This window comes from Hibiscus syriacus, unplaced genomic scaffold (genome assembly GCF_006381635.1).
Source record: "Hibiscus syriacus cultivar Baekdansim isolate YM2019G1 unplaced genomic scaffold, ASM638163v2 tig00111213_pilon, whole genome shotgun sequence".
NCBI classification, from domain to species: Eukaryota; Viridiplantae; Streptophyta; class Magnoliopsida; order Malvales; family Malvaceae; genus Hibiscus; species Hibiscus syriacus.
Window position 1 is genome coordinate 1,260,218 of NW_024063022.1, and position 13,427 is coordinate 1,273,644.

General features: G+C 34.1%; 1 protein-coding gene and 1 long non-coding RNA gene across 2 annotated transcripts; one reads left to right on the plus strand and one right to left on the minus strand.

Annotated features, from left to right (window-relative positions):
- The first annotated feature begins 244 nt into the window (after nucleotides 1-244).
- LOC120156257 (DNA-damage-repair/toleration protein DRT111, chloroplastic-like) lies at nucleotides 245-3,514 on the plus strand. The gene is made up of 2 exons (XM_039167646.1): nucleotides 245-1,164; nucleotides 3,059-3,514. The coding sequence occupies exons 1-2, from the start codon at nucleotides 316-318 to the stop codon at nucleotides 3,353-3,355; spliced, it is 1,146 nt and encodes a 381-aa protein (XP_039023577.1). The 5' UTR covers nucleotides 245-315; the 3' UTR covers nucleotides 3,356-3,514.
- A 3,216-nt stretch (nucleotides 3,515-6,730) lies between these two features.
- LOC120156134 lies at nucleotides 6,731-9,285 on the minus strand. The gene is made up of 7 exons (XR_005519035.1): nucleotides 8,923-9,285; nucleotides 8,273-8,371; nucleotides 8,114-8,179; nucleotides 7,956-8,021; nucleotides 7,633-7,695; nucleotides 7,425-7,541; nucleotides 6,731-6,950 (listed from the first exon to the last, which is right to left on the minus strand). It is a non-coding gene; the product is annotated as an uncharacterized LOC120156134 (long non-coding RNA).
- Nucleotides 9,286-13,427: the final 4,142 nt, after the last annotated feature.

A 13,427-nucleotide genomic window follows, 5' to 3' on the forward strand; every position in this document is an offset into this window, starting at 1 on the left:
GAAATTAGCATTCATTGACGAGTTTATAACGTATTATAATTAGGTGACTGAAGAAAATTATCCATAGTTAGGTGATCCTGGTTAATTTACTCTAATTATACCCTAATTTGCATCGTAGTAGTAAAAAGAGATTAAAGAAACGGGGTCACCTAGATACCCAAGGGAAAGTAGAAGGTGAAAAACTACTAATTTATTTGCTCTGAATTTCCGATACAAAAATTTTATATATTTATTATGGAATTTTCGTAGCAATTTTATTTGTTAGTTTTCTGTATCTCTGGTAATTCTTGGGGGGGAATTAAAGAAGTGAGTGAAATGCTTGGTGGGCTGTACGGAGATCTTCCACCGCCGTCCGATGAGGATAACCAGCCGAGCAGTAACGCTACGGTATGGTCAAGCAGCACAAAGATGGCTCCTCCCACTCTCCGCAAGCCCTTCTCCGGCTTTGCTCTGCCTCAGACGATCCTCAGATCCCAGAACAAACCCAAGAATCCCGTTCCCAGAACCACAGCTTCACCCGTTCCCGCCTCCATCTCGCCCTCCCCCATGACGGTTGCAACCGAAGGCATGGCGCAACAGCAGCCTGCACTTGTGGGCGTCACTTCCAGTGTAATCGAAGAGTATGACCCGGCTAGGCCCAATGACTACGAGGAATACAGGAGGGAGAGGAAGAAGAAGGCTATGGAGGCGGAGATGAGGAGGGAACTGGAGAGAAGGCGGAGAGAAGAGGAGGAAAGGGAGAGGGAAAAAGAACAGAGGGAAAGAGAGAGAGAGAGAGATTTCAATGATTCAAGGTTGAATATTTCGGGCGAAGAAGCTTGGAGAAGGCGTGCAGCAATGAGTGGCGGGGTTCCAAGGTCCCCATCTCCACCGCCGGGAAAAGCTGAGGGTTTCACTATTGGGAAGACGGAGACAACTGGACTGGGAGTTGGGGCTGGCGGGCAGATGACTGCCGCCCAAAGAATGATGGCGAAAATGGGTTGGAAAGAAGGTCAGGGTCTTGGAAAACAGGAGCAAGGGATTACTACACCATTGATGGCCAAAAAGACTGATAGGAGAGCTGGTGTTATTGTGAATGCCAGTGAGACTCCCAAGTCTGATAAGAAGGTTAAGAGTGTTAGCTTCAATGGCCCCCCTACTCGTGTTTTGCTGCTTAGGAACATGGTAATGCCCATTTGCTCATCTTCATTCCTTTCTCTTCTCCTTTGAATCCTTGTTTTACATACAATACCATATCCGGTTGCAATTTAAAGTTCACTGCTCAAAGGTGTTTTCTAGCTATGTTAACTCAGCTACGTGCATGTTGAGCAAAATTAAGACTCAGAGTAACATATATTTCTAGTATATCCTACTTGTTTATTGCAGCTCTTGATGTTTTCTTATGCTTGCAGTTATTGGTTATGGTGAATGAACTATAAAAGTCTATAGGTTCATTCCTTCTGTTATTTGTAGAGCCCTAGAGAATAAGTAGCCCATTAACCGTGTTCAAATGTGTAGACTGTAGGATATGAATATTTTGAGAAAAATGAAGAGTCAGCATAACATAGCTTTCTAGCATATCCTTTTGATGCTTTCTGTTGCTTGCAGTTTTTGATGATGCCTTTGATTACTGTGACTGAACTGTAAATTTCTTGAGTCTCCTTGGAGTTTTGTCCTTGTTTACTTTCACTTCATTGCTCAAAGTGCGTTTCCTAGCTATGTTACTCAGACTCAGGTTTAAATGTCGAACTTAAATTCAAACTTCTCAAGATTTTCATGTATTTGGAGTGTCCTGGAAAATAATATCCTCAAACCATTTCCAATATATGTAGATACGAGTATTTCAAGAAAAATGAAGAATTGGAGTAACATAGCTCAAAGTTGCTATTATACAATTTTGACTTGACTGGTAACTATGCTACTTCAACTTTTCTTCAAAATGTGTGTTAGTTACCTTTGTCCGACGCATCTGGACATGGATATGAGGATCTCCCAAATACATGGAAATCTCAAGAAAACGAAAATTGAACATATCTGTGTAACAGTCAAATCCTAGTAAACATAGACTTGAACTCTGGTGTTGAAATATTGCTATAAAATGCTGTCTTTGGTCATAAGTGGTGCTTAGCACGTTATATCTATTCTATCATCATTTTCCCTGTATGGCTTTTATTGCATGCCGCATTGCACTAACTACAGAACATTTCTTGTTCCAATCCGATCTACTTTCAATTATATACCTCCCATAGCCTCTCCTAACAAAAGACTGCATGAGGAGGAAGATCAAGTGTTTCTTTTTCTTTTCTTTTGGTTTTAAGTCCTGTAACTTGGGTTGTCCTATTTGTAACTGTGTTGTGGAACAAGCATTGCATCTGTAATTATGGATGAAATAGTTTACTGAATTTAGTTAAAAGAATTGTAAAATCTGAATGAATAGCAGATCCTATTTGGTTCTTATTGTTAACTGCAGAAGGGTTTTTTTTTTTTTTTTGGAAAAGCAAATTGATTATTCTTTACCAAACTACGGGGAATTATTGTAAGGTTTATAAATTTGATGAGTAGCTTGCATTGCATTGAATCATATTAGTAAGATAAAAAGGTAGCCTATTTGTATGATTTAGTAGAATGCTAATATTGTCAGTTGCATACATGGTGTTGTCTACTTATTGTTTATGTTCGTTGTGGATTCACTGGTTTCATTTGTAATTCAGTGCTACTTATGTTTTATTTGATCTTTTTTTTTTATTCCTTGTCATTTTGAACTATGTTTGCTTCAGTTTTTTGTTTTTATATATCCACGTATGACACCCATGTTTGGCATAGACATGAATATGGGAATATGATCCATCTATTGATACATACACAACACCTAAGTTCGAGTAACATAGTTGTTGAATGCTTTTGAGCTATTCATGAAATTATTATTTGTCTAGGCATTCTTGATCACTGTTTATATATTGAAATTTGTGTTCTTAAAAATAAATGTTAAAGAGGGAAACAGTGGCTATTGATATTTATTTGTCGTCCTGATGACTGCAATCAATGATGGTGAGAGTGGCTAACTATTAACTTTTTGAAGGTTGGTCCTGGTGAGGTAGATGATGAACTAGAAGACGAAGTTGGATCTGAGTGTGCCAAGTATGGAACCGTTACCCGTGTTCTGATATTTGAGATAACAGAGCCAAATTTCCCAGCTGATGAGGCCGTCAGAATCTTTATTCAGTTCGAGAGATCAGAGGAAACAACTAAAGCATTAGTTGACCTCGACGGCCGTTTCTTTGGGGGTAGGGTTGTTAAAGCCTCATTTTATGATGAAGAGAGATTTAGTAAGAATGAGCTAGCTCCCATGCCGGGTGAAATTCCAGGTTTCTCTTGATGCTCTAAATTTTATGCCGAGCAGGTGGCATTGATAATCAATGGGGAAAACCGTAGATTTCCAGTTTACGTAATAGCAGTATGAGGGTCTCAAATCAGAGTTGATATATCTTGATGATGTGAAGTAGCATTCAAGCTTTGAATTGGGTCGAGTTTCGTATCTCATACGGAATGCTTGTGGTGCTAATTCCCAGCATTTTGCATGGTCTGATCATAAATTATTGTTTGTGTTCCATTAGAGCTATGCTTTGCCTTTTGCAGTTGACTTTTACTAAAACAAAACTGAGTTTGGGCAAATGAAGGTTTTTTAGGTATTTGATTCTTACAAAATTCATTATAAAATAATAATAAGTTATTGCAATTATTGTAATGTTTTCTTATTACAAAATACATTAGTAAACAAAAGAAAATGGGCAAGTACATGAAGCATGATGCCTTGCGAAATCCTTGATGTTCAAAAGAAGAAAAATTATAAACTATTTTTACCATTATTATCATAATTTTATGTTTCATTACTGTTATTTTATTATGGACACTAATTGGCAGAAGCAACGAGCTCGTAATAAACATGGTGGTGATCAGTTTTGATTCGACAATTGTGGGGCTTCCTCCGAAGTCTGTCTTTCTCGAGTTCAAGCAGCTTGGCAGGCAGTACACAAATGGAGCTGCTCTTGACAAGATCAACGCTGTTGGGATTGCGTTAAAGGATTGGCAAAAAGAATGAGCATCGTCATCGCGTGACCGTATTGCTGCTGATCTTCTCTAACAATGGTCTATCAAGGGACATGGTCGACTAGATATGAATATGTTTCTAGACTCCAAACGTGAACTCCAACAGCTTCTTGATAACGAAAAAAAGCTACTGGGCACAACGGTCAAGAGTCAATTAGCAATCGCAATACTGCGTTTTTTAATGTTTGGTCGAGTCAAAAGACAAAAGAAGAATAAAATCTAATGTCTATATAATGCACGCGGATTATGGACTGAAAAGCATGATGATCTTGAGGATATAGTGGTAGGCTATTTCCAAGAGCTTTTTACCTCTTCCAAAGTGGTTCCTGGTCAGCATATTTTAAATGCTATAGACTGTTGTTTCGAAGGATATGAATATGGAATTGTCTAAACCGTTTACAAAGGACCAAGTTCTTCACGCGTTTAAGGATATAAATCCTAGGAAAGCGTCGGGGTTTGACGGACTACCGGGCAGCTTCTATAGGTTACACTAGTCTCTTTTTGGTGATGACGTGATAAGCCTGTGTTTAGACCTACTTCATGGTAAAATGGACACGTCCCTTGTGAATAAGACAATCCTATTACTCATCCCAAAAATCGAGCAACCTAAGCATATGAAACAAATTCGAGCTCAGTTTATATATGGTGGTTTATAAAATTATTTGTAAGGTATTAGTCAATCGCCTTAAGCCTTAATGGCCACATGCATAAGCGACAAGTAAGTAACATTCCTATATGGAAGACAAATAGCAGACAACATTTTAGTGACCCATGAAATAGTGCACTATCTGAACTCTTCCAAAAATGGTATTAATAAGGTGCAGCTATGTAGCTAGATATTGAGAAGGTCTATGACAAAGTGGAATGTGTTTTTCTTAAAAGTGTAATGTTGAAGCTAGGGATCCATGAATAGTTTGTGGACTTGATTATGACTTGTGGCACTTCTGTATCCTTCCAAGCTCATGTTAATGGTTCTTTAATCGGAGAAATTCGGCCTAGTCGTGAACTTCGACAGGATGATCCTTTATCACCATTTCTTTTTCTTTTGGTAACACAATGTCTTTCAGCTTTATTTCACAAAGCACAACTGGTGGGAGATATTAAAGGCATTCGTGTATGTCAAAATGGACCACGTATCTCACATCAACTATTTACAGATGATAGTCTAGTTAGTGGTGTAAAAAACTGACCCGACCTGTAAAACTGACTGAAACCGACTCGAGTTAAAACTGTTTTTGACCTGCGCTGTAACGATCCGAAACCGACTTGAGTCAGAACTGGTGTTAACCTGAACCCGAGTTGGACCTGGAAATTGTGGATCTGAACCCGACCTGCATCTGACCTGAGAACAACATGAACCCGAATTGAACCGAAAATATGATATCCGAACTACATCCGACTGATATGAATCCGAACCCGAGATTGACCTGGTAAATAACTGGTATTACCCGACCTGTTTTTAAACTGACTTGTTATGAACCTGACATGTAATTGACTCAACATGTAAATGATCCGACATGTTAAAGTGATATGATATTATCCTGACTTATAAGTGAAGTTACAATTAATATAATTATGTTATTTTAAATTTATAATAAAATTATGATAATTAAATTATTATGATAATTAAATTAATATGATTACTCTTTGAAATTTTATCATAAATTATTATGATAATCAAATTAATATGATTACTTTTTTGAAATTTAATTTTATATTAATTATAATTTGTTTATTATAAATTTGATTTTTATGTTAATTCCAATTCATAAATTTCTTACTATTTCTTATATTATAAATTTTATTTCAAATCACTAAATTAAATTTAAATATTATCTTATTAAACTTGATTTTATTAAATTATATTAACTAAGTTAAAATATTCATAAATCTAATTTACTTTTAATGTGAAAATTGAATAATAATTTAAGAAAACTTAACTTGATATTTTAAAATCAAAATATATTAATTGAAATAGACTTATTAAATATTAAAAACTTGAATAACATTACAAATACTAAATAAATATTTATAAATAATATAATTTTATTACACTTGAAAACACAAATTACAATAAAATCAACTAAACAAAATAAATGTATGTTGAAATAAATGCTTTTAGATCTTATAGCTAATGTTTACAAGGCTAAAAAGCCTAACTATACTACAAGAAATATCTTCATCAAGCATATACCTAAATGATGCCAACATATTTAATTATGGGCAACTTTCTAGCTTTAAAAGCCAAAATGCCACCAACATAATTAAACATGAGTAACTATTTATATAAGAATTTATAAGGTTCTAAAACTGATTTAAATCAACCCAACAACAATAATTTACAAGGCATCAGTGAGTAATAGACAGCAGCGAGTAATAGACAGCAACAATCAACAAGAATCAATGTACCAATTCAGCAAGCAGTGTTGCATCGATTCAACAAGTATCCTGCATTAAGAAAGCATACAATCAGTGGTAAAGTCAAAGGGAATTCAATGGCCAACAGTGCCAAACATTTTCGACTTTACCGAACCCTTACAATTCAAACATAAAGCATGCATTGAGATTCAACAAATAAAAACCACATAGGATATTGAGAAGCAACTAGAAACATACTCGAGATTAAGGACTAAATGAGCTCACATCTAAGCCAGAACAACCCCACAAGCTGAGTTTCTTTAGTCGACTGTGTTTGATGATAAGCTTCTGGTACATAAGGTGCAGTTTATTGTTCAATACATTTGGAACTTCACTGTCAGAATTTTGATCAGAAGGTGGATTCTGAGAATCAAGATCGCATATTGTTATCCCACAATCCATAAGTTCAAGAAGAGGTAGTTGAGCCGTGGCAAACTGAATTCCACCTGAGAATTCCACCCAATTCATCTCTATAAATAAAACATTAATCAAAGTAAATCAGAAACACTTACTCTGCCATTTATGTAGCAGGAAATAAAACACTTTGCATTCTTATGACAACATGGAGTTCTAGATCAATAAATCCAAAAGAGGGTATACACAACTTTACAAATTTTTCATCTTTACAATAACATCTCAAATTAAAGGTAGGAAAAAGGTTAACCAGGACCGATCAACTAGATACGTCTATGCATTTCACCTTAACTTCAACCTTTCAGTCACTCAAACCTTCCAATTACTTTAGCAGTCAAAATACCGGTCAGTTTCAATCAATGAGCTACATATCTAAACCATTTCCTTGCACCAACAATCAAATAATAACAGTAGTAACAAAGTTTATTAATTGAACAACTAGACATATTATTTTAAAGATCTAATGATAAATTGCAATGATAAGGGGGAAAGAATAGAAAATATACCCTGTGATCCTATTGACAGTCATCATTCTGAACACATTAAGCGAGTCCTCTCCATGCCCATTTTGAGCAAACCCGGTTAATAATGTGTTCCATGAAACAACATCCTTCTCATGTATCCTTTCAAACAGTAATTTAGCAGAGTTCATGTCTCAGCACTTACAGTACATGTCGATTAAAGCATTAAATACAAACAGGTTCAACAAATCACCTTTGCTGCCAACTCTAACTATGTGCGTATGGATCTGTTTACCTCTCTCAATAAGTGCTAAATCTGCACAAGCACTATATTGTCAAGGAATTAAGAACAAATCGTTTTGGCAATATTATGTGATCCCAGACGAATCTTTCCTTGAGCATAAGTAAAGATAGTGACGGATTCAAAAATATTTTTGTGGGTACATAGATATTATTCACATAAATTTTTTGTACACGGGTGGGTGCAGGGGAAGCATAATCAGTAAAATAAGCAACTAACAGAAATAATTCGAATTTCGGTGCACATGGTGGATCCACCGCCGAGTAAAGACATACTTGAACTTGCAACTGAAGCGACTTCAAGTACTCAATTGTTTCATCCAGCATTGAAGCTTTATCTGACTGAGATTCAGAAATATACAATATGTTAATAAAAGCAGAGAGAGAAATATCCAAATTAAATCAGTAATAACAAGTCTTCAATAGTTATCGACCTTGTTGCAGAGAGGTATGAGTTCTTGCAAAGCCCTCATCTTTTCATTTATGCGATCTCTGCGTCTCTGCACACATATACCATGTAATTATACGCGGAAGAAGAATAAGAACAAATTCATCAACGCAACTATAGTAAATGTCAATAATAAGATACTGACCCTCTCGGAGAGGTTATGGACCTCCGCAGCACGGGTCCTTTTTGTAGATGTGGATCCACGATTTTGTTTCTTTGTGTCTTAGGATTCAAACTCAACATCCTTTGGCAACAATAAAATCTCGGAATAACGATTATTGAATTTTGATACAAATAAAAATATATGTAACGAAAATAATTATATATATTGAAGTATGTCTTCTTCTATTCGAATAATCTGAATCTATCTCTTATTTAACTTTTCACATCGTATCATTTATGATCTCAAATCTCAATAACTAAAAATTACTCGCCTAGTCATCTTACTCTTTTCCCTCTGTATCACTAGTAACTTTTAATATATGGTCAAGGAACACGAGTACCGATTCCTTGTAAAACCCGTGCTGGGAAAACCCAGAAATCAGTGAATTATAACTAACAAGGTTTCTCCTCGGCATTTGATCGAACAACTTGCAAGCCCTATCAAAGTGGCCACGTTGTAAATACCCAGAGATAAGAATGTTCCAAGAATAGCTGTTTTCTTCCTTGTCCTACCTACTTAACCGCTAAAGGATAGTCTTTTTAGGCGAAATCTTAGAAGCATGCGAAGCCATGGACTCCAAATTAGGACAAGAGAACGCAATATATATTAACGTCACATTTTAGCAAAAATACCTGTGAAAGAAGAATTTTCATTCAGCTCACTCATTGAAGGAGTTCTCTCAACGGCATGAACCTGATATAGCACAGACAGACTTTAGAAAAAAACGACTTAAATTTGGATCTATAATGCAATATATATTTTACAGGGAAAAGAAACAGAAATTAAATTGACAAACGGATCGATGAATTAAGGGGAAAACTAAACCCAAATTTAACAAAGAGATAAGGAGAACATAAAGGGTTCGGCAAACGGAAACAACAATGAAAGAGGGAAAACGAGAGAAAAGGGAGAGATTTTGGATGCTGATCGGGGAAGAAGAGAGACCGAAAATAAAGGAGGGAGGGTTTGGCCGGGAAGAGACGGGAGAAAAGGGAGAGATTTTGGCGCCTGTTTTCAATACATATCCCTATAAAATTTATATTAATAAACTATTTATAATTAATATTAAAATAATTATATATTATAATTAGTATTAATACTAATATAAAATATAGTCTATAAAATTAATATTAATATAAACTATATGTTATAAATTATATAGTATAGTTTATAAACTATATACTATATTAATATAAATTATAGTTACAATAATTAACATTAATATAAACTATATAGTATATTAATATAAACTATAGTTTATAAATTATATACTATAGGTTATAAAGTATAAACTATATAGTACATTAATATGAGTAATTGTTTATAAACTATAGGTTACATATACAGTTTATATAACATATAAATAGATTGTATATATACATATACTATAGGTTATATATATATAGTTTGTATATACATAGTTTATACATACATGTACTATAAGTTACATATATAGTTTACATGTATACATATACTATAGGTGACATATATTAACTATTGTTTATGCATATTGTTTAGGGTTTAGGGTTTAAAGATTATAATTTAGGATTTAGGGTTTTATAAATTATATATTTATTATTTTATATAGTTTATGCATAGTGTTTCTGTAATATATATATATATATATATATATATACATTCTATATATTACTTATATTAGTTATGACAACATGGAATATACTATATTAATATAAATTATAATTTATAAACTACATATTTTATATAGTTTATACATTTATAGTTTATATACATACATACATACATACATACATATATACATATATACATACATACATACATACATATATATATACTATATTAATATAAATTATATTTTATAAACTATATACTTTTTATAGTTTATATAATTAGTATAAAATATAGTATATAAATATATATAGTATATAAATATAAACTATAATTTATATATATAGTATATACTATATAAAGAGTTTATATAGTTCACTAATAAGCTATATATAGATCATATGTAAAATATATACTTTACATAGTTTATATATATAGTTTATATAGTTTATACATATAGTATAAGTTAGTTTATATTGTTTATATATAGTTTAAATACTACTATATATAAACTATATAATTTATATATGTCGGAACAGTCTTTCGGTTGGGCTCGGAATCGGGCTTAAACGTGAGTGAATTGGGGAGAGTCGCCACCGATCATTTATTTAAAAGTAAATTGGGTGACCAGATACCTTATTTCTTACCTGACCTGCGTCTTACCAGTTATGTGTCGGATTCGAGAGTCGGTTACAGTCAAGGAAGAGTTAGCACCCTTGAACTACCCTTTCGGTACTATGTAATTTCCAGTTGTCCTTAGTTAAGAAAAATGTAACTTTAAAGTAAAAGGTAAAATGACGATCCAAATTATTTACCTTTGATTGATTGAAAAGTACCTTTAAAAGTAAAAAAAATGTGTAAAGAAGAAAAAAAAATGAAAATAAATAATGAAGAAAATACAAAAACGAATGGAATAAAGGAAGTAATATAACATAAAGAAAATACATGAAATAAAAAAGTAAAGGTAAAAATGAATATAACCAATGTATAAAGAATGTATATAATATGTAATAATGTAAAAAAAATATTACATAGAAAAAATATATAAACAATAAAAATAATAAAATAAATATATATACGTACGAACTAAATAAATAAAAGTGAAAAAAGTAAAAATCGGTAAAAAGATAGATATAGAGAAAATAAAACAATAAAAAATATATAAAGATACATATTAATATGGAATGAAATAAATAAATTAAGGAAGAAAAATATATATATAATAAATAAATAAATAAAAAGTATATACATAGAATGATGGTAATAATAATAAAAAGGTAAAAAATGGGAAATAATAATACATATATACATACGTTAATAGTAATAGCTAAAAAATATATACATATATAATAAAAAATAAAAAACGTATGCAAAATATATATATATATATAAGGGAATAAAATATAATAATGAAAATATGATATATAATAATAGTAAGGATTAGATTAAAACAGAAGCAAAGTTAACGGGTAAATTAAAAAGGAATCAAATTTGGTTTGGGGCAAAATTGAACACTTTTAAAACAACGGGACCGAAACAGGATTTATCCATTTTAGTGGTAAAAACACGCGGGCTTGCTGATGGATCAGGTTAACGGGCCGTATAAAGGCTAAAATTTGGCCTAAAATTTTCATTTCCATCATTTTGTAAACCAAAGCCCCCCTCCTCTCATCTTTCTCTCTGCCTTGTTCTTCAGAAATGAAGAACACCAGCCAAAATTCCCAGAAACTGACCATTGGCCACCTTGCCGGCCACCGTTGATCGGCGCTGGTCGCCGTTCGGCGCCGATCAACGGTGGCGAACCTCAAAAAAAAATTGATTTTTTAAAAGCTTTTCCTTTCCTCGATTAAAATATCCGAGTAATTTTTCAAAAACGGCCTCAGGGTTGCGTAGATCTAGCAAAATAGCTTTGAAAGCAACCCTCTTGGTCCTCGGCCGAACACTCATATGAGTGATTCCGAGTCAAAGACACGACAATAACCAACATGCAAGCATAAAAACAAACAAAGGTATGAACTTTACCTTCTTATTCTTTTCGAAAATTTAAAAATGCTTCGACTTTACTCTAATATTGCTCGTGTTTTGTGTAATTTGTGCTTGTATTTCGTATGAAAAATTGTGTGTTACAAACAAATGGATTACATGTATTTATAGCCTTAGATTCGGCTATTTTTTAGAGTCTGATTTGGACTAAACTACTCTTATTTTAGCATTTGATTCCTACTAAAACACTGCTTGCTAATGGGTTTGTTATTCATGGCCGAGAATCTCGATTGTTGGAGGCGAGACGTACGGCGTTGGGGCTTGCTTGGTGCTGCGTGAGGATCTCTCGAGAGAACGGTGCCGTGGAGCAAAGGTTGCTAGGCTCTATAAACCCTAGAGGGGTCTGTTGTGGACCGTTGGATCACACCATGATACAACGGTAAGGTGCTTGGCGGCTGGATGAGAGGTTGAGAGATTAGGGTTTACACAAGCCCTAATCCATACTGGTTTGGGTTTGGGCCATTACTGTTGGGCCTGTAACAGAAATTCAAAAATGTAAATAAACCATATATATATTATAATTTATAACATTATATAATATTATATATATGTATGTATTATGATGGACGAATTTAAGTGTCTTCAGCTGCCCCTCTTTGCTCATTATTGTGTTACGAAAATAGAGCAAAGATTAAAAGACACAAATTCTGTCCTTATCGAATGCCCTCCGTCGTAGAGTTAAAATTCGACATTGAGACTGATTTGTTGATTTAGGTTGAATCCCGAAATAACTCCCTCGTCGTGAGGTTGAGTTGATCTGGAAAATTCTGAGCGCGATATCATTCGTCGTGAAGTTGAAACCGAGCTCAAAGCTTTGACCAGCAGCTTCTGGATCGTCTTCTAGCTTAAGATACTTCGTCGTGAAAGTGAAACTTATCTTGAAGACTTTGGTGTTGTGGTGTTATGGATGACTCCTTCATCGTGAAGTTGGGTCAATCTGTTTGTGAAGTTGGAATTGCATATGGCTCCTTCGTCGTGAAGTTGACCTGAGAATTGGATATCCTTCATCGTGAAGTTAAAATCCAATCTAGAGATGGATGCCGCTTGTGTGCACGATTCCCTTCATCGTGAAGTTGAAACTGCGGGTGGCCCCTTCGTCGTGAAGTTGATCATGAGAATTGGATTTCCTTCGTCGTGAAGTTGAAATCCAAGTATTGTTCCGAATCTAATATCCTCAACTGTGAAGTTGAAATTGGTTCTGGAACTGGGAAATTGTTTGTTGACAGTCAGCCCCCCCTTCACCATGAAGTTGAGCTTGTGTTGTCTTGAGTCCAATGTCCTTCGCTGTGAAGTTGAAATTGGATCTGAAACTGGGGAATTATTTGTTGACAGTCAGCCGCCCCTTCGCTGTGAAGTTGAGCTTGTGCTGTCTTGAGTCTAATATCCTGAGTTGAAATTGACTCTGAAAGTTATTTGTAGATAATCAGCCGCCCCTTCGTCGTGAAGTTGAGCTTGTGTTATCTTGGGACCAATATCCTTCGCTGTGAAGTTGAAATTGGTTCTGAAA